Source organism: Cyclopterus lumpus, chromosome 16 (assembly GCF_009769545.1).
Source record: "Cyclopterus lumpus isolate fCycLum1 chromosome 16, fCycLum1.pri, whole genome shotgun sequence".
In the NCBI taxonomy this organism is placed as follows: Eukaryota; Metazoa; Chordata; class Actinopteri; order Perciformes; family Cyclopteridae; genus Cyclopterus; species Cyclopterus lumpus.
Genome location: NC_046981.1, coordinates 8,122,779 through 8,150,240, shown reverse-complemented (window position 1 = coordinate 8,150,240; position 27,462 = coordinate 8,122,779). Strand labels below are relative to the sequence as shown.

Genomic DNA, 27,462 nt, shown 5'->3' with positions numbered 1-27,462 from the left:
CTTTTTAAGCCAGACATCCAGGTTTTTAAAACCAAACCTTGTCAAACTGTGAATGAAGATCAGTGACATAGCATTAACACGTGCACCTGTCAACAGGCAGTTTATGTAATGTGACAACTTCAACACATTCTATTGTGAAACCAAAGCTACAGTCAAATGTATATAATGTTGCTTGCCTCGTTCAGTGTGCTGTTCATACAGGTTATACTCTATTTCATAACTATGGTAGTATATGTGATATTTGTATAGAAAGAAATAAACCAGTATTGTGTATCTTTAATTCCCTAGATCATGAAGGAATGGGCAGAGGCAGACAACCAGTCAAGGAATCTGCCAAAGTCAGAGCGACAGGCCCTGAACGAGGTTTGTTTATTCCATAGTTTAACTTATCCTGTGGCGATGTAGCACTAGCTTTACTCATGCTTGCATCTACTCCCTCATCTTTCTGCTTCCAGCACTTCCAGTCTGTGCTGCAAACGCTGGAGGAACAGGTCGCTGGAGAAAGGCAGAGGCTGGTCGAGACACATCTTGCCAGAGTGGAGGCCATACTCAACAACAACCGGCGCCTGGCTCTGGAGAACTACCTCACTGCCGTGCAATCTGATCCCCCTCAGGTGGGACTAAGATCTGCTTGAGATTCACCCTCTGTGGTACCCTTATCTGTCTGGCGTTTCCTGACTCTGTCCTCCCTTCGACTCTGTCTTCCAGCCAGAGCGTGTGCTGCAGGCTCTGAAGCGATACATGGCTGCAGAGCAGAAGGACCGCAGACACACTCTCAGGCATTACCAGCACATTGTGGCTGTCGACCCCCAGAAGGCCGAGCAGATGAAATTCCAGGTGTGTGTGTGTGTGTGTGTGTGTGTGTGTGTGTGTGTGTGTGTGCGCGCGCGTGCGTGCGTGCGTGCGTGCATGCGTGTGTGTGTGTGTGTCGGTTACTCTCTTCTGAGGCTTTTCGCAGACACCTGTACTTTTGAGATGCAAGACTCCTTTCTGCTGACCATGTAATGAACAGGACATTGTGTGCTGAGGAATTAGTATGCGTCACATTAGTAAATAAATACTGAACTCACAGAGGTAAATCAGGCACCAATGTTCTTTTTTTAAACTTAGATCAAAGCCAATCTTTGCTGACTTCAAACTCATTTTTAGACACCTGACTCCATAAAAAGTCTATCTGGGCGTTTTAAGCTTCTAATTTCACAACTAAGACCAGCTGAAAACACAGACTTGTTTGTCCTTGCTTGGTAAAAAGCCAATGCAGAATGTATTCTGATATGTTGCAGGTGTACACACACCTCCATGTAATTGAGGAGAGGATGAACCAGAGTCTTGCACTGCTGTACAAGGATCCTACCTTGGCTGATGAGCTGCAAAATGATATCCGTAAGCTAAACTACACTTTTGATCTGTTTTCAAATCCACAGATTTGTGTGAACTCTGAGGTCTTTTTTTGTAGTAATTCATGTTGTAACATATCTGTCTTGATGACTTTTTACGGTCTGTATCACCTGTAGAGGAGCTGGTCAAGGCAGAAAGAGGTGACATCAGTGAGCTCATGACCACCTCCTTCTCTGAGACCCACACTACTGAGGAGCTTCTGCCTGCTGAGAGCGAGGAGGAAAAGGATGATGAGGAGGAAGAGGAAAGAGCCTTCCAGAACAGGCCTTATCCTCCCCGCATCGGTATGTACATAACATATCCCTCATATACCCACCCAACAATTCTTAAGTCCATCCTAATGGCGTATGTGGCATGTACATCTGTTTTTAATGATCCTTTTTCTTTTTTTCTCTCTAAAGAACTGCAGTCTAATAAGAAAGGTGAGCTGGTATTCATACTACTGTTTACAATTATTGCATTGTACTTATTCTTGTTGCTTCCAGCTCAATGTTTTATTCCATTTTGTATTCCTGTCATTCTTAGTGTCCGCAGTTGATGAATATGATTATACCACATCTGAGAGGGGCCCTACTTATGAATATGAGGAAAAGGTAAGATGATGATCATTGTGGCCAATTTAAAAAGCTGGTGATATTTCAAATAGATACATGTATACCCAATATTTCCCTTTTTCTGACACATTCCCTTTCCTCTTAGATCAACACCTCTGTGGAGCTCAAGCAGGTAGTCAACAAGCCTCCTGAGATCGAGAGAGATGAACTGGTAAGGGCATAATAATACATAAGCCTCATCATGTTTTTATTAAAAAATGAGTGAAGAAATTTGCATGAATTCAAATTAAAATGACCTATGTCCCTATTTCTCTCCCTTGTTTAATGTCTAACTGCACATTTCTTTCTTTCCATAGCAACCCGATGCCTTGGAGACATTTAACCGTGGCGCCATGGTGGGGTTGCTTGTGGTGGCCGTGGCGATTGCCATGGTGATGGTAATCAGCCTGCTGCTGGTGCGCAGGAAACCATACGGCACGATCAGTCATGGCATCGTAGAGGTACGATCCCAGAGAGGCCTTTAAATTAAGCCAAACGCAGTCTTAAAGGACCATAGCTGTGGTCTTGCATTTATATATATTTAACAAATAAATAAAAACTCTGTATATATTACGTCATTGCCTATAGTAACTCTGACTAAAGTATAACAAAGGTTTTTACATTTATTTCCTACCTTCAGGGTATCCATTGGCTTCCATGTATTTCATATTCTGATCAATAAGTAAACCAGTGGCTTCCTAGAGGGACGGGTATCAGTCTACAAGACTAACTTTCCTCATGTAAAAACCAGTAGGATTATCCTTTAGGTCAGTGGTTCCCAAACTTTTTCTGTCAAGACCCCCTTTGATGATATAGGAACATTGGACGACGGTTTTGCCACAGTCGGTCTGTGACATGAGCCGCTCTGGTGGCGTGGTTGGAACACAGTGCATGTCACGTCGGTTATTTTATATTGTTTTACCGGTGTATGTGTGCGTCTGTGTGTGTGGGTTGGTGATGAAGCCGCGACCCCCCTGTAGTACCACCGCGCCCCCCCCTAGGAGTCGCGACCCCCACTTTGGGAACCACTGCTTTAGGTTAAACGACTAGCTTTACATTTTTGGAAATATGTTTCTTCGCTTTCTTTGCAAGAGGTGGATATTAGGATAAACACCACCTTCAAATCTGTACAATAAATATGAAGCTGCAGCCAGTTAGCTTACAGTAGCTCAGTGTAAAGTATAAAGATTGTAAACAGGGGAGACAGCTCACCTGGTTCTGTCCAAATGGCAAATTGTCTTTTTTACACTTTAGTAAGACTTAGATTTTTTTTTTTACATGTGTAGACAACCAGGCTAGGTTGTTTTCCCATGTTTCCAGTTGTTATGTTAAGCTAAGCTAACCAGCTGTTTGCTCCAGCTACATACTCACTACGCAGGGTGGCATAACTCCTGGCAAGTAAACAAAAAAGCATATTTCACAACTCAGTTGATGGTGTGGTACATGCTCATAAATGTGTCTTTAGTGTGTAATAATTAGAGCTTTTGTGTGTCTCGCAGCAGGTCGACCCCATGCTGACACCAGAAGAACGACAGCTCAACAAAATGCAAAACCATGGCTATGAAAACCCTACCTACAAATTCTTTGAACAGATGAACTGAGGTACTGGGGCTGCCAACAAGTCATGCCTGACCACTTGTTTTGTCCCCTGCACTCCTTCCTTACAGTGGTAACCGCTTCACTCCCTTTGACGGATTTATGATGTGTTGCAACATAAAGTAAATTAATAAGTACGGGGTAGGTCCCAAACCCATTGTAAATGACCAACAACATGTCATCATTACCAGAATGTGAATAATGAGATATGATACAAACTCACATCACCTATTGTAATCTAATACTCCTCTGGGTTAGAGGATTGTTCTTTCCATTAGCAGTGGCACAGCATTTCATGATCCTGAAAACATTCACCTCACAGACAGGAAAACCATCCCAGTGGCATGACTTGACCTATTGCTCCTTACTAGAAACTGAAGTTGAACGGTGCGTAATGCTTTATAGTATTTATTTTAGTAGTCTCTTTCGTTCAAATTGTACCACAGTTAGATATAATGTATCTGTGTAGATGAGTGCGAGTGAAAGCCTAGTTAAATGTTGCTCGAATTCTCAATTTAAAACCCACTCAGTGATAAAAGGGCAATTACTAAGTTAATTGCCAAACTATCCTTACCTCCATTAGCTACTGTAACATTGGACAATATTAAGACATGACCATTAGGTGAGGATGTGGAGGTGTTTACCTTGAATGTGTGAGACATTTAGGTTTTACTTTTACAACATAGAAGACCAAAAAGACAATGATACAGAGCTATGTGCTGGTTGTACAAATAGACATCATGTTTCTAAATTCTGAGGATCTGCCCTCAATATTTGTATTAATTATTTGGCAAAATATACCAAATATTCAGTCAGTGAATGAGTTTTATTTTATTTGTACTGCTACCTAAAGAACTGTAAAACAGAATAATCAGAAGTCCGTTATTTTAATGAAAGCATGACAACTTGGTGTATGATACTGCTGTATTTATTTGTGTTGTTCCTGTCATTGCTTTTGAAAAGTCAGAAATGTCAGCGTTCAAAATTGACACTGTAAATAACGTAAGAAATACATACTACTAGGTGTAGACATTTCTATGATTAATTTGCATCGATATAATGGAATAATACTTTTTAAAAAAAATAGTACATTGTGCTGTAATGAGAAGGAGAAACATTTTTCCTAACATGGCTGATTGAAAACGGACTGTTGTAAAAACCAGCACAAGACAACGACAAAGTAACTTCTTTCTGAATGTATTTGAGGTAGACGTCGAGATTCCATCTTTTTTTCAGTAACGCATCATTCCCCTAGTAGACCTTCACAGGAGTAGTGAAGTTCAACACATCCAACAGACTACATGCCTGATGCCCTTCTTATCACTTCCTGTAGCAGCCTGTTCCTTTTCACATTTGGCAGGTGTGCTTTAAAGTTGTTATACAGTACAGAGCAACGGCCTTTAAAGAGGCCACAGCTCAAGTAGTGTGTCAGTGTGTATTGTGAGTCCTAAAAACAGACCACACTCAGGCATGGTAGTAGTTAAATATGCTGTTTGTCTCTGAATCTCCCCGTTTGACCAATTTGGACTCAACAACATTGAATGTTAGTACTCTATAGATGCTATATTTAAGTTACTCTCTGAAATAGCTGTCCACTGAATGACTCATTGTAGTTTGTCATATTTATGATCAACACAGTACCCTGTATAGGTAAGCAAGAATAGGGACTGACATTTTTTTCTTGCTGATTGTTAACTGCTTAGTGTGTCAGGTTGAATTTCCTTTATTCTATCAGACCATCTTGGTAAAGAATGGTCACATTGTGGGATCTTGCTTTTTGTTCATCAGTCATTAACTATTCATTATAGTAGAGAGAATACATACCAAAATCAGTTCATATTGTATTTATTTGTTACTGGTGGAAGTTTTGTTTTATTAACCTGCATTTGCCCATTCAGAGGAAGAGTTGTTTACTTTTACGTTGTGTTTCTTTGGGTATAGTTAGCTTGGAAATAAGCATAAAGAGTTTGACTATCCGAGGTATGATTTAGCATTAATCTTCAGTTTCTCTCATTAGGCAGGTTAATTGCAGGTTGCGGTTGTGTTATGACAGGAGAAGAGAAGTCATAGCCCTTGTATAATTTGTACAGCTACGTTAGTGAATGAAAACGTTGTATGTTCACCGTTTAAGTCAGTTGATCTTGTAATGATACTACTGAAACCATAGATGAGAATAAGCTTGCCTGTGTTTCCCAAACCACTTACGGTTTCCTACCAGCATTTAGCAGACTTAGAATGGTGTATACTGTAGTTACTCAAATCACATTTGTACGTCCTCTGTCAAATCCTAGACTTCTTTGTTGGTCTGTCCCCTTACTTCCCAACGAAACATAAACATTATTGAGATTTTAATTGCTGCATTATTGCCTTTTACAATGCTGTGTTTTGGATGTAATTATTCTGTATTTTTTATTTCTATGTAATAATCAGTTGGATCAAGGGTCATGCTTTTCACCTGTAATGTAAATTAAGAAGCTTGTATGAGAAAACATTGAAGTTCACAACGTTCAGATGTAAAATATAGACAGATATGTGGCCTCTGCCTAATTGACGAGGAGTGGCACTAAGCACAATTAGAACCAAATTACTCAATTTGTGTACAGGTTGCTAAACGTTAGACATTGATTATGTCTGTCTGATTTCAATTATACCGCATTGGTTCTAGGGATGTTGATAGCATCAACGAGAGAGCTGTTCTTCACTTTCATTCAGACCTTTAACCAAAGACATGCTCCACAAATAAGCAGACAGATATTCAAATTTGGCAAAATGTTCTCTGGTGTGTAACTGTATTTGCAAGCAATCTGAGGACTTAAAACTGGTCAAGCTAATCAATAGTGTAATAAAAAATGAATGACCCATAAAATACTGTGTCTGTGTTTATTGAAGTACTACTTCCTCACATGAATGTTTTCTCTCTCTAAGAAGTTTGACACCATGTGACAGGGAAACTTAATTCAGTCATCCATCTCACAGAGGCGACATGCAGGAACATTTAAAATGGATCATAACGAAGCCATAATGTAAAGCCACAGTCAAGAGGGGGGAAACTGTCTGACTAACTCGAACTGGAAAATATTTTTTTTCTTCAGTTGAATTCTTTGGAAAAGGAAACCTAAGTACATTAAGAAGACAGTCATTTTTGTTACATATAGTACAAATTACAAATGGTTTCAAGACATAATGAGTTTACCACAATGCACAAGGTGTGATTTGACAGCAATATTGATGTTAAAGTCTGACATTCAAGTCTTGCTTGTTCGCGTGTCAGACATTGGCACGATACAATAATTTGAAAGTTAACATTTTCTCCAAGATACAAATCTGAACCAAGATTAGGATCAGTCGTAAATTAAAATTTTCTTTCAGTTTCAGTTACTCCTTAAGCAACAGTGTTATTTCTTGTGTGGCCCACATTGCAGTTCACTTCCTGTCAGGAAAAGCTACGTGTGATTCATATCACAAAACAAATTAAGACACTAAATATATGTTGAATGATTTCAGTTTGAATGCCCATATTAAGATGTGTACATAAGAGCACCAACTAAAACTGAATACTAAACTGTAAGGAGAAAACCGACCAACACCAGAGACGTACAGTACTTGCCTGATAATCTTGCCTCAAATCATGGTAGTAACTGATGAGTATTTTCCTTTGAACTTGATGACTAATGATGTACTGTATCTGTGGGGGTTAATTTTTCTGTCATTTCATTTCTAAGCAAATAATTGCTTTAATCAAATCATAATCCTTACTAATAATCCTTACATAATACTTTATACAGTGATAAGCATCAATGAACATCAGACCCTCTGTACAACCAACGATTCGATATCTTGAGAGCACCAATTCACCTGACACTGTCACTAGCGTGGGTAGGGGAGGCCTCACACGCTTCCTTCACCCACAAAATTACAAAGAAGCATCAAGCCACGACGCAGGTTCACTTCTTCCAAACCACAACACTGACGGGTAGTCCTGCTCACCCAGATTACTGTGAAAAGGCCCCTGCGTCTGTACAGTGACAGTTTGCCATTGATGCCTCTAGTCATCAGTCATCTTAGAAGAGGTTCCTCTGAAGTCAACTGCTCACATAACGTCACTGTGGTAATGTAAGACGGCTCATATTAACCCTGACTTTTAACATATTGTTTAGTGCAGTGACACCTTGATTCATTCAACAAAACAACAATACGAAACCCTTTCATATGAAGAGAGTAAAGAGCACTGTAGGTAGCTCAAAGGGGAGTTGCTTACTTGATGTCTTAAAAAATAAATATCTTTAACATCATATGACTCGTGTGGGTGCTGAGGGTCACGCTAGTGGAGAATGTGCATCGATGAGCATTTACCTCAAATATCCCACACAGTGAGAGACCTCGGTGAGTCAGCATTGATGCTGGGTCTGAAGGTGATTGTTAAACTGACAGTGAGGGGATAGCAGGTGCTAAGGAGTGTGATGTGGGGGCCTGACAGTCTTGATATTACTGGAAGGTGAAGCCCTTTGCATCACCTCGAGCTGCCTCCTTACCATATAGCGCAAGATGACATTTAACAGTTGGTGCAATGCTAATTTCTCTGAGAGGAATAGATGAGATCAGAATGTCCAGTGGTTGGAGCAATATGTCAATACTTGACATTAACTGGTTGCACAGACAAAGTTATGCACAATAGACCCCCCTCCCCAGACCAAATGTCAGCATATACTGACAGTATGCACGTACACACACAGATTAAGTTATTATGGATGTCAGTATTGTAAAGATGTTGAAAAAAGAGCTTCCACTGAAAATGAAATAAGACATAGAAATATCACTGTTGAGTGTCACATCAAATGAACATGTTAGGCTGTGATCACAGTAACTACAAGGAAACCCCCTTATGTTTAACACTACACACACGTCTCTTGACCACATAGGTGACAACTGCAAAGAATGCTATATGTGCTTAAATGTCATTTAGTTCTGTTAGAGGAAGACTCAACTTGACATCGTCACATAAAACCATTACGTTTTTCATTATATATGTTTACATTTCTTACATACATATGGTATGACCAAAACAGAAATACTGAAACGGTTACTGTATGTAACAGACTCACATTTTGAGCAATGAGAAAGACAATAGTTAATTCCTTGGCAACTACTTTTCCTATTAATGTAACTCAGTGACATTTAAATAAATCATACAGAATATGTTACGCACAGTTACCTGAGAGAAACCTCCTAAAGTATAGAGTGTGTAGGGTAAGATTAAATCAAAGTCGCTATAGACAGTGTATTTAATTAAAGCCATCTCTTACGTAGCACTCACATATCACTTCATGTCACAAATCTACAGTAACTGTTATGAGACGGAAACATAATGCCGATTGAGGAATCTATGAACTCTGTCATAATGACATTGTTGTCTCTTTAATGTCCTATGAGCCAGCTGTGTTGACTATAGTGTTGTAGTACTCGAGATCGGTCTTTGTCTTGAGATTGACAACGTTTTTTAAGGGGGACGTCTCAGAGTTGACCACCTTTTTCTTGGTCTCAGACAAAGAGGACTCTGGATTTTATTTCATGACCACAACAGCGGGGATATCACTGAATTGCCTGTGCATTGGTAGATTTGTTTGTTGCTCATGAAAAGCAACGGACTATTCCCATACATAAAATGCTATGTCTTCTGATAATTTATCATGGTACACATATACATTAGGCCTATAAGTATATGACAAGAAAAAGAGGTGAATGAAGAGGAATCTTCATTTGATTTCTGTTTTATGGGACAACAATGTATCATAAATGCATCATACATTTGGGAATCCAACTGGTCTTGACTCAGTCCTGGTCTTTGTCTTAGTCTCAAATCCTCAAAGTCTTGGTCTTGTCTAAGCCTTGATAGCCTCTGGTCTTGGTAATAACTTGTGTTTGGCTTAACTACAACACATCTGTTTCCAGCATACTTGAACAATCGTTACCTGTATAATAGTATCTTGTTGTTTTAACTGGGTTTTGGATATTTTAATTTCTCTAAACATATACATAATATACATAACACACACATTAGTATTCATGGACTTTCTACCTGAAAGGGTTTATTGTTACAAATGATATTTTAAATTTTAAATTTAATTTGGTATACTACAAAGGTTTAATTTAGACCCATGACTAATTTAAATCTGCATTAGGTTTCTGAGCTTGCATCTGCAAATAGCATTTATGCTAACAGCTATGCTGATGACACTACTCATTCTCTACCTAAATGATCGCATTGTTGGAAGAACAAAACATGCATCAAAACAATGTTTTGTACCTGAATCAAGAAACACGTAATGCCTTATTCTGTTAAGGTTTGATAATTGAGTGATTGCATCAAATTTAAAAATACTTACTTTTACTATTTCAATAAGTGTAAACAGGGTAATTAACAGCAAACACAGCAGCTGCTGAATGTTTCCTTACGTTAACCAGCTATGTACTTGTCTGTCAGCTAAATTTGATCTAAAATGTGTATGAACAAAATACACTGTTTTACTTCAACTGCAGAGAACAACAATAAATAGGCTTCACTTAAAACAAGCTCAAAAGTACCGCTTGATTATTAAGTATATAATGGCCAAATAAATCCTTATAGGCAAACAAAGGAGTCACAATGTATTCAACCTTTGAGGTTGCTAAATTGACCAGCTCTCTACAGTTGGCTTATTTTTACAGGTTTTCGGAATAACATCTGACAAATAGAAAGGACAAAGCACATACTTCTATTTTAGTGGTGAAGGTTTTGGAGAGGCCTAGCCCTGCATACCAGTACCACTGGGTTTGTGTGTGTGTATGTTTCCTGTCACAGATCAGTGTCTTTGAAGTGGTTTTTGTCTCAGTACAGAACAGCCTATTAATGTAGTGGCCAGCAAGTGAAGCTTGATGGAGGAAATCATGTACAGCATAGCAGGTATACAGCGTAAGACAATAGGGCACGCAAATATCCCTCTAACCACTGTCCTTGTTTCTCTTCCTCACACACACAACCACACACATACAGGCACGCATGAATGCACAGCTAAATAATTTGGTCAAATGACACCAGAAAGTGTGTTGCTGTTGTTCCTTTTTTTTATTGTGTGATTTGCAAACCATATTCAATATCAATATATGGTGTCTACCCTGTGCAACAATTGAAGATTACTATGCTTTAAACTAAATGATCAAAACCAAATTATTTAAATAATTGGTTTACTTAGTAGAACTCCACCATCTGTAATCGCCCACAAACAAGCAACTTAGCACCATAATCAGTGAACCAATAAGGGAAAAATAAAATAATGAAGTTAAAGAGGAGGGACTGTAAAGACAAAGGAGGAAACCACCCTGTCCCACACCAAAACTTGTACCCAGACTGACATGTCACTTTACAAAGCACTTCACAGTCATAATGCGAGGTAGCTCATCATTTTCCAGAGAGAATATTCACTAAACAACGGGTAAGTGTTTCATTGATGCAGCCTGCTGCTTTGTACGTTTTTAAGATTTCAAACCACAAGAAGATACTAAAACACCGTTTGGTCTTTTCTGTGATCTACTGTTAACACGGCATAGTGTGCTGCTACTGATCTTCTTTTGCCTTTAGCGGCTATAAGTAGAGGCTTTTCTCTAGTGATTATAGTCCTTTACATGCTAGCTGTGGGGAGGCTGGCTTCCAGTTCATGTCCTGTCAAAGGATGTGTAAATCTGACATATGCATGCAAGGTTTTTCCCCATGTAGGCATTGAAATAGGACAGTGACTACAAGGAGCTCAAAGTCACAACGTGTAAACTTGAACAGTATCTGTGGGAATTTGTTTATTGCACAAGGCAGTTTATTGCTAAATCAAATATATTTAAGAAATATAAAATATTTAGACATGGTTTGCAAGGACCATGAAGCATAATGAATCAGGATACAATACAATACAACAATGTATTTAATGACAAGCAGCCTCGGAAGAGCAGCAATACTTAAATGCATAATTGAACATTATAATGTCAGGTGCAACGCACCAATGTGTGTGCAATATTTTCCTTTTTTTTTTAAATGTTGAAACTATAGTTAGGTATATTGATTGGTGCTCCACGCGCCACTGAAAGAAAACACCATTTGTGAGCTGAAAAGTTTTGTGTATTACACAACAAGCTACTTTCAGAGATTGCGAAATCTCTTGAGCATTAAATCCTGTGCTGTTTCTTTAAAGTTATTTATCATAAAATACATGTAGAACACCATAACAATCCACCTGGTAAATGACCACTACATTGATACAATTACACCACTATATAATAATAATTATAATAATAATTATAATAATAATAATAATAATAGCATTATTATTATTATTATTATTATTGTGTGAACGTAATTTATTAAATAAAAGTACTGCTGTACAAAATGCATGACTGCATATTGTACGGAATAAATTTGAATTGATTGATTTACTACATTTGTGACTCATTTGAGTTAAATGATATAATATATAGATAATATATAACAATTATGAGCAGCGTATGACTTTTGACAGCCGTAAACGTTGCTGTGACATAATGGTCTACTACTACTTTACATCCATGTACGCAGACGATACTGTAAGCTTCACTGACGTTATAAAGGCTTGATTTGCATGATCATTTTCCTACGTGCTCTCAACAATGTGCACTCATAAGCAAATTATGTAACTATAGATTCTTTTAAAAAATGTAATAGATGAACAATAAAACAACCCTAAGCATGCTGGCTGAGCCTTAATACGGTTTTGTTTAAATCGTAAATGAAATGATTCAGATTTTACCTTTTGCTGCTATGTTTTCCAATGAATTTAAAAAAGTAATTTGATTAAGAGCAGAGAGAGCGAAGTTTTGGAGAGCGCACAAAAAGATGCATACGCATTTTATTTATTTATTCCAGGAACAAGATAACTAAATGTCATTTTGTTTCACATCTACTTTCCATTTGCTGTCACTATCAGAGGGCCTAATGGGGTTGCAATTGTGCAAAAACTTGTGACCTCCACTGCAGAAACTAACCGCACACTGTAAAATCATAAAAGTTCATTATAGACTTCAGAATGTGACGGCAACTTCTCAGGTCTCTGAGACCTCTCACTTATATACTTACATATTTACATATTCAACCCCTGCTGAAGTTTATAGTATCCAAATACAGTTATTGTTGTTGACACTCAAACTTTACTCATGTTTACCCGTGTGTACAGTCATTAGTCATGGTTTCTGTTAGGGCTTTGTGGCTTTAGAGTGTGTATGTGAAAATGATTTTCCTACTTACAATTGAGCATTTCTAGAAATGTCACATACGTAGTAACCACTTGGAAAATAGATCAAACACATGTTAGCAGTGGGGGCATTATCTGATGGCATCCCTCTCTGATTTCTTTGTTTTTTGTTCCATAAACCTTTTCTTCTCAGATTTTTGAAAACATTTCTACAAACTTCAGAAATGATCCGAATCAACAACACCCAATACTTCCACTTCCTGCAGCAGGCAGATGCCTTACGGCGCTCAGGGTCCCTCTGCGATGCCATCATCTCAGTGAAGAGTCAAACGTTCAGGGCTCATCGGCTGGTACTGGCTTGTGCTAGCAGAAGACTAGCGCAGCAGCTCGCCCAGGGAGACATCGACAGCCCGGTCCACTTAACTCTGGAGTATTTCTCCCCACGCACCTTCCAGCAAGTTCTGGACTTCACCTACACGCAGACTCTTGATGTGTCTGTGGATGACCTGCACTCGCTGCTGAAAGCTGCTCAGCTGTTAGAGATGCAGCAACTGGAGGACCAGTGTTGGAAGCAGCTGGGAAATCTCGACTACAGAGCCAGAGAGGGTGTAAAAAGAAAAGAAATGACATGTGTCAGAGAAGAAGAAGAAGAAGAAGAAGAAGAAGAAGAAGAAGAAGAAGAAGAAGAAGAAGAAGAAGAAGAAGAAGAAGAAGAAGAAGAAGAAGAAGAAGAAGAAGAAAAAGAAGAAGAAGAAGAAGAAGAAGAAAAAGATAGTGCAAAAGCGAATGAGCCTAAGCAAAAAGGGAGTCCAGTTCAAGAGAAGAGACTTCGAGTGACTTCTTCCCCAGTGGAGGAGGCAAGCGACTGCATCATCGTGGAAAACCTCTCAACATCTGATGCTGCCAAGAACCGGAACAGCAGCCCGCCATCACCAAGAAAGATACCCAAACTCTCCCCTGTGTCAGCAACGCTCTATAACAGAGACAGTGTAAGCGCCCGGCCTGCCGACAGCAGTTCCTATTTCTCTTCCCCCTGGATCTTTCCTACAAACATGTGGAGCTCCCTGACCACCCTCAGGCGAATAACAGGGAACTATCCAAGCTTAATTGCTGCTCACCCCCTTCAGTCCCCAAACCAGTCCACTGTAGCATTCCCATTCTCAATCTCCACCCCCCACATGTTCCCCTTACTCGGCTCTCATTTTCAAACCCCTGTTCAAAGCTCTAAAATGGGTTTGGGCTTTTATCCACAATATACACAAAACCTTTACGCTGGGTCTACAGGTATGGGGAGCATAATCAAGCAAGGCCAGTTGAAAAGGGAAAAAAACAGCCAGAGAGCATTTACTGGGACCATTCCAGCCAGTGAACTGAGGTAAGTCAGCACATGGACAGGATTTTGGAAACTTCTGGCTTTTATTTTTAGTCATTGTTTCCCTATTTATCCTCTCACAAAGTCATAAAAGAATCCCCTTATTTGCTTAATTGTTCCCTTGCCACAGCTACCGTACTTGACTCACTGCTGTTTTGAGCCTCCTGCACTTTCCATCTAGAGCAGGTTCATCAGTTAACCCTTCCCTGACAGTCCCAGTCAGTCAAAGCATTTTTTTTGACAATTCATAATCCCATTTTCTTACCAATCACAGCGCAGAAGAGCAAAAGACACACAGGTTAATATTCAAATAAATATAAATACAATTGTTTTACTTTTTTTTGTGGGATTAAAACAAACCATACTTTGTTCTAATTCTGAATAAATGTACCACTGTCCTGTTGTGTACTAGATAGTGTAAAAAGTGTCAAGTGACTTTGTTTTTGGAAGATTTACCTCCATTTTGTGCAGTGTTCCACACAGTGTAGCGAAGTGTGTAAAGGGGAGCCCCCTATATTTCTCCCCTCCTTTGCAGAATTCAAGATTTTCCACCCACTGAATCATGCTTTCAGTGTTAAGACTGGCCACGCTTGTACCACAAGAAATTGTTCAAAACAAAATAGCAACATTCTTTAGTGTCTCTTCATTTTCTTGCTCCTTCTTACATGATATGAAATGCAAATAAGCTTTTACCGCGAACGAGCGCTATAAATATCTTGTGGTTGAGGATGCAGAGGAAGGAAAAGGCGTTGAAGGATGAAATCTGTGATAAGACGTATGCAGACTGACTGTTACTCGATGTGCATATCTCCAGTGAAGTATGTCCTTGGAGCACAAATAAAAGCAGTTTCTTCATTATTCTTAAAGGTATAATTAGTGTTGTGTTTAGCAACCGTTGCATCAAAAACAATTATTTTCCACAGTAACCATGAGGTACCCAAGGCCAGCAGAGAGAGAGCGAAAGACTGCCAACACTGCAGTGCAAGCTTCCTCGGTGCTCCAGTGCTGCGGGAGTCAGCCGCCTCACCACCAGGTAATAATATGGTAATAACAGAAAACGTACAACACATTGAACATACTAGTATTACTATCCAGTACGATTAAGGCTGTACCAGTGCTTATCCCGTGTAAAACCAATCAATTTGACACGATAGTAAGACAGTTATTGCCGTGACCCCTAACCTCGGCAGACTCCAGCTACGTAGCTACGCAATGGAAAGTGATAGAGAGTTGTGGTTTTGAGAGCACGGTGCAGAAGGAGCAGGAGTGTGGTTACTAGACAGGGCTCGATGTATGGAGTACAGTATGCACTGCATCGCAACAGTGGTTTGTCCTAAAAATAATACATATTGATGTAGTATAATAACAGTGTTAGTATTGAAGGGACATTCATATTGCGTGCGTGCGTGTAGGATAGTTTGTCTTGTACAATCAATCTGCTTAACAGGTCTTGTCTGATGGAACAGTATGTTACTTGAAGAGATTAAGTGAAGTCACAATGCAGTTAGCAGTGTCATTATTTAGTAAAAGTTCTACAAGTACATACAAATACTACTCAAGCAATAATTTAATTCTCTAATATCTAAATACAAAACAATACAACAACAACAAAATAAAGCATTCAAGCAGCTACCTTCATTTTAGCTTTGAGCCGTTTCATTGTCCTTTGTTTTTTCTGTCCCCTACAATTATAGAACCGTATGTTAATAAGGCCAGTGCAAATTAAAGCAGTACATATAAAAGATGTTAGGTCTTCTAAAGTGACAACTGAAGAGAAATATTGAACAGGAAGCATGCTAATGACAAGAGGTCTCATAGGTTGTGTGTAGAGTGGTAAGTGTTCACTTGTTGTGGTTTATTCTCTCGACTACAGTACACAACCGTCTTATTTCAGCATCCTGTCTATACTACGAGGCCAAGGTTTTCACTCGAAAAACCCCAAAAGCTATTGGGCACTGAAAGGCTTCTGAGTTGCAACTTTAACCTCAAAATCACACCTTTGTCATTTTAAAAGACTCACTAACATGTGTGGCTGCAGACAAGATGAGTGCAGTGCAGAAAAGTAAACGTGTACAAACTGAATTTATTGTCTTGCAACAGGATGCTGACAAAAATAGATGTCTGCCTCTAAAAGTGATTGAAATAAGTACGTGACTAATATATTATTCCAAAGCGTGAATCTTTTTTACTTGAGTTGTGATTAATAGTAATCATTTAATCATGTATAAGTTTGATCTATAAAATAAAAATTATAGAGCCCAAGGTGATTTTATCCCATGTACAATGTGTCATAGACGCCAATGTATGCAACAAGTTAATAAGGGCTTTGTCTAGGTTATCCAGAGACCTCTTGATGTTTGGTTTAATCTTATATTTCCATTAATTAAACTGAATCAGTTAGCTTAGCATTTAGAAGCTCTCATTCATAGTTATGTGAAGTGTTTCAGGGTTCATGTTACAGCATGAAACATGTTTTTTTTGTATGACCTTAAAACAAAGTGCCATGTTTGAAATATAGGGGATAATTACTTTTAGCATTAGAATATGGTAATTACCAAATGTGACTTAAAAATATCACCAATTTCTCATATAACCATTTTATTATTAGTAGGTTACCATATTTTCACAAATTCACTAAATATGTTTACCTCATTGCTATCTTTAAATTAGTTTCCCCAGTATTACCTTTTGTTTTTGGCCCATTTTACCCTGTTACTCAAAAATAATAATCTTATTATTAATATGGTATTACACTGTATTACTTCATTAGTACAGATCTTGTTATGGTTTGTCTCTGACCCCAAGCGCACGACAACAGCAAGGTTTAGTTCTAGCCGAACACACGGCGTAGTTTATTGAGCACAACAAGTCACTTAGAAAAGAAACACAAAAAACTCAAAGTGTCCCCTTAGTCCACGGGTGATCGAACATCAAACCCCAAAAAATCCAAGAAAATACTCCACACAAAAAAGTCAGCAAAGACACGAGGGAAAGTTCAGTGACGACACAAGGAGGAAAGTCCACGGACATCATGGCACGAACTCGCAACGTCAACACAGACAGTCCTGATCTTTATCCCCCCGAATACAACGAGCTGACGAGCTGCAGCCGTGGGACGAGCTGAGTGGCTTCAGGTGTGAGTTGGAGCGCCCCTGGCTTGTCCCCGCCTCCAAGCCCGTAGCTCCCTGGCAGCGCGCTCTGAGGTACCGGGTGTCACTGTGTGAACGGGCTGAGGAGGGAGTCCGGCTGGCTGAGTCCTGACAGATCTATTACTATTCCCCCACTTTCCTTATGTTATTACCAAGCTGTAATGTAAAGCACTTCCTAAATGCTTTGTCCAATCCAACAGTTCCAAATCCAAAGATTTGTAATGATATAAAAGCAGAAAAGCATCACAATAGGCACTAACGATGAATCGATTAACAAATCATTTGTAGATTTATTAAATGAATGAAGTTCCCTTTAATACAAGTCGTAGGTCATTTAGGTTGCCTGTACATCTCATTGTGCTTTAATGTGTTTGTCTATAAGCACTTAAGTATTACAATAAACAATGTAAATTTAACAAGAGCAAAAGAAAAGCATAAACAGACCATACTAACTGCAGATTTAAGTAACATAATCATTGCTGTGTTTAATAGTAGCGAAGTGGCTCTCCAACGCCTTCACAGGACTGTTGGTTGTTACAGAAAATGAAACCACAGTGTCCCTTTCAATTGTCCGGCCATTCACACCACAATGTTCACACCTTGATCTGTTTACCCTCGTCTCAGGCGAGGCCTGTTCAGGGTGCCGCTTCGGTGGAAGAGGAGATGTGCTGCAGCATAAACCACAATCCCATCAACAAGAACACAGAAGGGAAAAACCCTACCAGTGCCACCACTGTCCCAAGAAGTTTAGTCTCAAACATCAACTGGACACACACCACAGAGTCCACACCGGTAAGCGCACTGAACGATGGAGCAGAAATAACCAAGTAGCATTTATATACGTATATCTTTTCAGAAAGGAACTGCTCAGTGACTTATGGTGCAGCTAAGTACTCACTGGTTAGACACAACACATTAGTATATATGCCTACCCACAATATGGCTAATAATCTTTGTTTTATATTGTCGGACATGATATTTTTATTGTTGTCCCGTTACAAAGTGAAGTCAGATAAACTGAAACTACTTTGACTAAGGCAGTAAATGACTGAACAGTAACAACAGTTTGGTCTGAGGGACTTATCTCTAAAGGCAAGAGAAACGGGTATTTATGATCAATTTACATTTTCATTGGCTCAAAGGGCTTTTTTAGGTGCTTTTTTGAAGCCAATATGCTTGAGCTTATAGGACTGTGCCATCAGGTTTGCATGTTTTAGAACATTTGCAATGAAACATGATTAACATTTTCCAAAGCCTTCTGAGTTTTATATTTCTTACCAACTTCCGGGCAGGTGATGCTTTCTACTCATTTAATTACGATGAAACGCACCTTAGAGGAACTTGAAACTTGCGATATGTAAACTCGTGTGAGATTGAAAATCCATAAATCCACAATGAACACCATGTCTGCTTCAACTGCTTTTAGAGCTATTGTGATTATTTGTACTGTGTCATGCAATTGAAAGTGTGCCCTTCCAACATTATAAATGACTGGGTTGACAAAAGCAACACAAGGCCGAATATTCACTGTGATGACGATCCTTGTCAGGCAATTCTTCTACAAATTGTATATTGTGCAGAAGTGTAGCATAAGAAATGAAACACCGGCAATCAAAGGAGTAGAAACAATGTAAAGTCTATAAGATAATGTAAATTGGTTAAAACATCCATAAACACATATGTGGTGCTTCTTTATCTAAAATATGAACTTGTCCTAAAACTGAAAGATGCATTCCATTCTATGTTGCATCTTTAACAACTTCATATTTTTCAGACTCTCTCTCTCTCTCTCTTCCACACCCATACACACCTACTACACACAAGGCCTTCTCTCGTACTAACTGTCTTCCCTTCCATTGTCTTCCTTCCTGTGCCCCCCCCCCCCCCCCCCCCCCCCCTCCCCCCCTCCCCCCGCCCTCCTCCTTCTCAAGGAGAGAAACCCTTTGAATGTCGTCTCTGTGGTCAGCGCTCACGAGACTACTCGGCCATGATCAAGCACCTGCGGACTCATGGTGGGGCCACGCCCTACCAGTGCACAGTGTGCCTGGAGTTCTGCAGTAGCCTGGTCGCCATGCAGAGACACGTCAAGAGCCACGCAGTACAGGACTTCCCTCCCGATTGGAGCATCAACAGCACCTACCTGTACAACTCACACATCTGAGGCTCACAACACAGACCCCACCGTCTACGCAGTTCTCATTTAGTCTGTGCCTTTCGTGTGTTTTAATTATATTTGAAGAACAGGGGACGGATGAATCCCAGATGATGTTTGAAAAACCAAGAAGGTCCTTTAACAACACTTACCGCTGTTTTAAAGTTATAATAATATACTACAGGCACACGCTGGGGCTATCACAGGTGTTGCAAAACCGCTTTTGTAAACTTTGTGAGCTGGACGTAGGTTGGAAGCGCCCCCTGAGGGCAAGCACTGTAACAATCAGGTTTTTTTCTGTAATAGTTCTCACAAATGCACCACGATGTCCAGATGGGACCAGTGGCTGAGATATTAAGTTTAGGGACGGACGAAACATATAAACTGTAAACATTCAACGATTCAGATGATACAGAATCCATCTGAAACAAATCCTTTATCTATACTTCCTTTAAAACCGTGACATTCCTGTCCTAATCCTGTGTTATTTCACTCTCAGAGAAAAGCAGAACGAGTGTCAGTCAACACCACCTTGAGACTTGGCATGGTTTGTGAGACAAAAATCTACCAAATCCCATAAATGTTAATATTAACACATCTGAGGAGGACTGTATTTATGCAACATTGACAATGAAGAATGCCGTGGGCAACTTTAAATGTCACTTTACAGCTCAATAAAGTGCTCTGGTTCATTGAGATAAGAATAGCAGAGCTCAGGCAGTTATGTCTGCCTGTTACAAACATTTGTCCAGCTTTTTCTTCTTTTTCATCTGCCTATTTCAGTTCAAAAGTAATTGTGATTTAAGTGATTAAAGGAGGTGTTGGGGGACGAGGGGGCAGATGACCAGGCTTAATAAGCCAATAAACCTTTTTTGTCAATTTTTCTGTCAAAAAAGATCAATCCAAGTTCCTTGTTGAATTATTATTCACTATAAATACAATTACATATCTAATTAGACTAGCTTTTATCCATCCATCCATCCATTTTCAATACCGCTTATCCTCATTAGGGTCGCGGGGGTGCTGGAGCCTATCCCAGCTGACATAGGGCGAAGGCAGGGGACACCCTGGACAGGCCGCCAGTCCATCGAGGGCACATGTAGGGACATACAACCATTCACTCTCACATTCACACCTATGGGCAATTTAGAGATCAATTAACCTGCAGCATGTCTTTGGACTGTGGGAGGAAGCCGGAGAGCCCGGAGAGAACCCACGCTGCCACGGGGAGAACATGCAAACTCCACACAGAAGGACCGTGCTAGCCACTACACCACCGTGCAGCCCAGCTTTTATCCAATGCATGGTAATTTCCATCATTTTTGGTTGTTTTGGGTTGTTTTTCTGCACTTATTCATGCACTGAATCCTCCATGAGCTGGCCGTTTTCCTCCTCTACCATTTCTTCTTCTGCCCAAGTGCCCCAGTCTCTTCTGGCTTTGGAGTCTTGGAGTTTGCAACGTGTGAGATTAACTGGGGAGCCTGGCTGGTACCTGGTGGGTGGTGTGGAAACGTTGCAGGTCTCCTCTGAACAAGCCCTTTGCCAATGTCATGCACGGTTAAAACTTTCCTCATGTGATACACAAGCAGGAGGTGCTTGTGTATCACATGAGGAGATGGAGGTGGCTGTCCGTGACATGTTAAATGCATCTGCGTTCTGAAATTCTTTCATGGAAGAGCTCTCACTATCATCGCTGAGGGGGGTGAACACAACCTTCAACAGACCATATTTTGACTGGCCATAGTAGGAAAAGCCCAAGCATCAATAAAGACTTAAGCAACGCCTGTGTTCTATTCAATAAGCCGTGACAGTGTGGCAGTGAGTCAGCATCATGTATTTAAGAAGCATGCACAGTACCCGGACCAATCTGAGGTAGCCGAATGGAATTAAGCCTGAACTTAATGTTAAAATGTCCTACGTGAAAAAGGGCTTTGTGAAATACTGTCACTGTGAACGCCTACGATTTTTACACCAAAAGATGCTGTAATGTTTTAAATGGGGATGGCCCCTGTACAACCCTGTCTCCCAGAAATAACACTATCATAATAATCCTAAAGAAATGTAGATCTGCCCATAGTGTTTTGTTTTTTAATGTGGGATAATGTATATACCAAGTTCATATTGTTGGTACTTGTTGGTAACATATCTACAAGACATTCACTTAAAATGTGTTTTGGTTGACAGTATCCCCTCCACCATCAGACAGGAAATAGGTTATATGTTTCCTTTCAAAACCTAATTGGCAAAACAGCCTTTAAAAGATTGTAATTTCAACGTTCCTCTTGTATTACTGTCACCTGAGTGATTATTGAATCGCATTGTTTCAGCTCTATGTTTTGTGTTAACTCCTGTTTCTGTACCCTGGTGTGCAAAGTACAGACACATTGGACAAAACCGGACAAAATAGAAACACAAAAGCATTTCAGAAAACTAAACAATATTTCAGGAGAAACAAACACATTAACAAACGGCAGTTAAACACACACACATAGAGATATTTGACCAACTCAAAGTGCCATCTTTGTGAGATATTACAGTTCAGCGCTGCAGTTCTTCAAGGATGAGGCTGCTGCATTTCCAATGTCTGTGTGGGAAAAACTACTGGCAATTGAGCAAGACATCAAATACAAACGTACAGCGAACTGTGGAGAAATGTGTGTTGTCCGTTATGTGGGAACACAGATGTGAGTCACATCCACTTGTCTTGTTTTTGGATGCACGTAGGAAACCACTGAATTATCCAACTTTCTGATACAGGCCACTACATTCCCACAATGCGAGATTTCGAAAGAAGATTGAAATTTCGAAAGAAGATTGAGATTTCTACGTCAATCGTAGTCATCCGGTTTCACGGAATGATCCATCTGTATGTACAATGTGTTCTTGACTGGCCGACCTTTGGTTAATCCTGTAATTGTACTATTCAACACTAGGCTGTTAGTCTCTTGTTGTGCAATGAAGGTTTAAAGGATAGACCGGGCTCTGGTTTCCTTTGAAACAGAACACACTGATTCCGATCCAACATGTTTCTACTAAAATCTACTAAAATCTTTGCAAGGTAAACTATTCATTTTGAGCTCATCTTTTTACGAGCAGGGGCCTAAGCCAGAGGCGCTGGGTTCAAGGATTGTATTTTTGAGAAAACTGTCCCAGCAATGTACATAAACTGTAAATGCTGTGTTTCCTGAAAAGCCATTTTGTTCTCTGAAAAGTTGTGTTTTAAATGTTGTGTTTTCTGCTTTGGCAAATAGATTTATACAAACCACTCTCACGTCTTCGTGGTAAATATGCAGCGGCAGCCACAAGATGGTCAGTTTACTTTAGCATAAACAACGAGCCCGGCTCTGTCAAAGTGTAACAACTAAATGTTTCTGTTTTATTGGGATTCATGTGCCAGACTATGTCTTTACAATGAGATGTCACCACTGGGTTTCACAGCTGGCTGCCTGCACTGCATCCAGGCAAGAGATATTCCCACAGGAAATCACACTCTTGGTTTTTGTACAGTTTTAACAAACAGCATATATATAACAAGGTATGGGGATGGGGGTCGTGTCCCCTTTTCTTTTCTTTTATCCCATTGATGTGCTTACCGTGAGTGCTTTTTCAACTTTATTGCCTCTCTGGCTACTTATAGGCTGCCCTACCTTATTGGTGAAGGTTATCGGGCTTTTTTACCAGTTTAATTCATTTCGGGTCCCATATTATTGTGCTCTTCTCCTCAGGCTCACGCTGACACATGGACTGTCCAGAACAGTCAGTAACAAAACAGGATGAAGGCCTTTTTTTTTGTGTTTTCCGCCTTCAGCCTTTAAACATTTAGAGAAAATTCACCAATGATCATGATTACACTCTCACAAGAAATACTTTACTTTACTGAGACTAACAAATGTATCTCCAAATGTAAATAGCCAGTAAATGAGTACTATCATTGTCCAATGATTGGATGTGAACCATTGACCTGTCGTTCTTTTCACTCTAGTAAAGAAAGTATATCTGAATACTTTTACAAATACAAATTACAAATCACTTATCCTTGTGGTATGCAACCACAAATTGTTTGAGAATTCTGCCATCCAGCCAAAACAGTGAGGGTGATTTAAAATTGTTCCTGGTGGTGCTAAACTGCTTCTTCAGCTTGAGGTTAACAATTAAAAAGATTAAAGCACATAAGGAATCTATCTTGGGCCCAACCATGCACTGCATCATCATTTGGCCTACGGGGCGGTCTCCAGGGGTGCTGAGAGGTCACAGTTGTCCTCGGTCACCTCGGAAGGAAGCATTCAAGAAGTAGAGCCCAGTAAACAAGAACCAGGTGGTGATGTGGCAACAACATGAATACAAAAAGAAACCAGCGGTACTGGAGGTCCACAAAAGAGGTAAAGATGTCAGACAGAAAGTGATCGACGTGGCAACTTCCACCCTTGGAGACAGAGTGGATTTGCTGTCTGGTTTCTCTCACTCTCCAGAGGTTTACTCTGGGCTTTAGCCAGGCTCTCCACCTCACTACTTAGACTGAATGTGTTACTCTGTACAGGAGAGGTTCTGTGGAGGGGATTGGAAATGCCTGTAAATGCCACGGCGAGGGCAGTGTGAAATAGTGTTGGTCTCTCTCAGCAACTGAAGGATTTCTCTGATTCTGTCAGACCGAGGGCAGAAGGTGGAAGCAAACAGATGTAGCCTTGGTAGAGGATATCTGTTGTACTTTTATGGCGTTCCTTACTTGTTGCGAGCTCTGAAAAAGGCCCTGGGGTCATGTTTGGAAAAAGGAAGAGGTGAGTCTGCATTTCTCTGGAAGCAGGAAAGGAGTCATGAATTTGACTTTCTCCTCCCTCACACAATTTTCAATCCGAGGGCTTCAGTATCATCAGATTTATTTTCATTTTCTTCAAAAACAATGTTTCTATGTATTCTACGGTACCAGGGACATTTCGATTAAACATTATTAAACCTTTGAAACGGCTGAAGTGGTTGTTTTTTCAGCATATGTTTTCAATCTAAATCACTGTCTTAGCATATACATAGCTCTCACACTGAATTCCCTCTCCTTAAGGTGTGGAATGTACAACCATGACAGAGTTTGGTTGGCAGGGCATGGACGTTGTCCCACGATCCCATCCTGGGTGGTCACTGGAGGCCCTATGGCTCTTATGCCCCCAATGGATCCAGGGGACCCTCTGGTTTTAAAGTTATAGTCTCTTCTCGCAGCAGGATACGTTCAAAGGCTAAAAACACTTGCAGCTGGGCGTTCTGGATCATCTGAATGTGTTTGCATTGATTTATGAATTGAGGATATACATTTGAGGATATAAAGGAAGACTGTCACACAGGTTGTTTACAGTGCTGAACTCCAGCACTGTAAACACTCTGCAACAAACGGCCAGAAAGAGCACACTTTTCTAAGGGAAAATAGTTTGTAGGATAACTTCCAGATTTAATAGTAACGTGAGGCCAGTGTCAACGCATCCCATTAATCCATCCCAGACACAAAACACTAAACACTTCCTTTTAAAGCAATGTTTTGAGCCAGCATACTTGAAGTAAGATAGGAGCATCCAACACAATGGTGGGAAGCTTAGCGATATCCTTTCCAGCTGGAGCTCATCTCTATCATCCTGCTGTACCTCAGCAGTACACCCTTTGAACCCTGCAGAGTAGAGTAGACTCAGCTGCTCCTAAAACCACTTAATTCTCATTAGTCCATTATATGGTTATAGTATATCCCTGTGCACCAACAGCTGCACCTCCAGTCACCAGTCCGTCAAGCTCCTGAAGTTTGCGGATGACACCACCCTCATTGGACTGATCTCTTATCTCTGATCTCCCTTATAATGCGCCTTTAAACAAACATTGAGACATAATAAAAATAATGTTCTGACACACTCTTCTGAAAGCTGGAGTTCAGCTCAACAAGTGAGCAGATGACTGAAATGTCTGCGAATGAGTAAACTGACATTAAAAGGTCAGCCCACAAAAACAGTTGTGGTCTGAGCTAAACACGAGCATCAGCATGCAACATGTTCACAATGACAATGTTGGATGTTTATGCAGAGTTTGAATTTTTTGATGATGGCAAAATAACAGTCTCAGGTTCTGCTGCCCGGATTTTGATCAATTCTTTGTTTTGTCTTTTCATTCTGTCCCTTATGAGTCGACCAACTGTATGGATGTACAATACCAAATCACTGGAGTTTAAATAAATGTGCAAAATATGTCCATGTATCTCAGTCAGTAATGACTCCTTAAGATTGATGCAGGTTACGCTAAACTATGTTGAATAGTTAGTTAATATTAATAGATTATTCCAGTAATATAATTTCCAATTACTTATTATCGAAAGTAATTTTCAAAAACCTATTCATATTCAATAGAGCATATAATATTCCATTTGAGGAGCAATTTGTACTTTGTTGAGAATACTGTGACTGCATAATGCATGATATTTACTGAACACTAATAAGTCAGCACAGTATAAGTAACGAGTAACACTTAAACTATATTGACTTACATGCACAACACACATGCTGACTGGATGAGGTGGCTCATGGGAAGAGGGAAGTCATTGTCATTGATGCTGGCGTTGTAAATCTTATCACACATAAACTACTTTCACAAGAAGGCCTGATTTATATGTAATTTCACTGAGAATATCCACAACCAACAAAATCCAGACGTTCAGCCAAGCAATCGGCCCAATGTTCATAATCTATAACCGCTCGGGGGTATGCTAGGTATCGTATTAACATTATGGATGTGCAGTCGGACACACTAGGCCCTTTTCACATGTAATTGATATAGAAATAATGGTCCCATTCTATTTAGTGTGTCACAGCCAGTGGTCTCCTAGCCTTATATTAAACTGGAACAGGGCCATAATTAATGTTATTAACCACACATACCCTGCAATGACGTGTCAGAATGGCTGCTGTGAAAAGGGCCTTTGAGACACCGGAAGAGTCCACTTCAATTTTGATTTATTGCAGACATGGACAGGTGGCAGGTGAGGCTGGCACCAATGGATGCTGGTTTTATCTGAACAGAAAATATCTTATTATCACCAGACACTGAATTAAATACATAGGGAGCACATATCTGGATCCCTATTACTGAAAAGAATTAACACAATGATCCTCATTAACTTAACTACAACAATGGCAGCATCAAGGTACTGCAGACTTAAAGTATAGAGGTGAAGAAACTCACATTTTTAAAGGACTCAAACCTGAACTCAGCAACCACACCTCATCACTAAAGTATATATGTTAGACTTGTCATACACAGTAAATGCCCACATCTTTCAAACCCACAACTTCCTTTTTTAATAGTCACGGCTGCAAGCGGGGGAACAGGGATATGAGACTCAATTCTAGACAGCAAGGCAGACTGATATATATATATATATATATATATATATATATATATATATATATATATATATATATATATATATAGAGAGAGAGAGAGAGAGAGAGAGAGAGAGAGAGAGAGAGAGACAGAATGAGACCAGAACATAATTTATGCTTTCCATCATGAATTATGAGTCCCTGCGCCCAAGCTGAGATGACATAATTGGGGTTATTTCTCAAATTTGAGAAAGATCTCTCCAGAACCAGAGCTGACATTATAGGATATAACTGCTCATGCAGACAGAGAAGTAGCCTTGTCATCATGATGAATTGAACTGAACTTCATGGTAAACAGGTGAAGTAAAAAAAGCAAGCCAAGAAAGGAAATGTCATGCATTATAACAGAAATAACCATAATTGAGATATTGATTTTAGATCACAACATTTAGCCCTTAGAGCAAGTTGTATATAAGATGGCTCCTGAAGCCACAACAAATCAGTACACATATATAATGTAAAACATTATAATGTTCTGTACAGATTAGTCTAGTTGTTCAAACAGCTCAAACGTAACACTTACATTTGCAGATGGTTTGTGGGTGACGTCG

General features: G+C 39.8%; 2 protein-coding genes across 3 annotated transcripts in view; both read left to right on the top strand.

The window, feature by feature from the left end:
- The window catches only part of aplp1 (amyloid beta (A4) precursor-like protein 1), a 30,849-nt gene extending 24,396 nt beyond the window's left edge, over positions 1 to 6,453 (top strand). The window contains exons 8-17 of one of the 2 annotated variants that reach the window (XM_034553584.1): positions 289 to 363; positions 456 to 614; positions 709 to 837; positions 1,284 to 1,383; positions 1,515 to 1,682; positions 1,800 to 1,820; positions 1,924 to 1,991; positions 2,098 to 2,163; positions 2,309 to 2,452; positions 3,491 to 6,453. In XM_034553584.1, coding sequence (XP_034409475.1) covers positions 289 to 363; positions 456 to 614; positions 709 to 837; positions 1,284 to 1,383; positions 1,515 to 1,682; positions 1,800 to 1,820; positions 1,924 to 1,991; positions 2,098 to 2,163; positions 2,309 to 2,452; positions 3,491 to 3,592 — 1,032 coding nt within the window. In that variant the 3' untranslated portion in view covers positions 3,593 to 6,453. The remainder of the gene's footprint in view (positions 1 to 288; positions 364 to 455; positions 615 to 708; positions 838 to 1,283; positions 1,384 to 1,514; positions 1,683 to 1,799; positions 1,821 to 1,923; positions 1,992 to 2,097; positions 2,164 to 2,308; positions 2,453 to 3,490) is intronic. The other variant, XM_034553583.1, reaches the window with a different exon arrangement.
- A 6,580-nt stretch (positions 6,454 to 13,033) lies between these two features.
- Positions 13,034 to 20,299, top strand: zbtb32 (zinc finger and BTB domain containing 32). The gene is made up of 5 exons (XM_034553597.1): positions 13,034 to 13,496; positions 13,620 to 14,210; positions 15,131 to 15,240; positions 17,981 to 18,148; positions 19,288 to 20,299. The coding sequence occupies exons 1-5, from the start codon at positions 13,060 to 13,062 to the stop codon at positions 19,515 to 19,517; spliced, it is 1,536 nt and encodes a 511-aa protein (XP_034409488.1). The 5' UTR covers positions 13,034 to 13,059; the 3' UTR covers positions 19,518 to 20,299.
- Positions 20,300 to 27,462: the final 7,163 nt, after the last annotated feature.

Excerpts from the sequence above, each read along its gene's own strand:
- zbtb32 (XM_034553597.1), top strand. The coding sequence starts at position 13,060 with ATGATCCGAATCAACAACACCCAATACTTCCACTTCCTGCAGCAGGCA. Across the intron at positions 15,241-17,980 it reads GTCAGCCGCCTCACCACCAG|GCGAGGCCTGTTCAGGGTGC; the intron begins GTAATAATATGG and ends CCCTCGTCTCAG. Across the intron at positions 18,149-19,287 it reads ACACCACAGAGTCCACACCG|GAGAGAAACCCTTTGAATGT; the intron begins GTAAGCGCACTG and ends CTCCTTCTCAAG.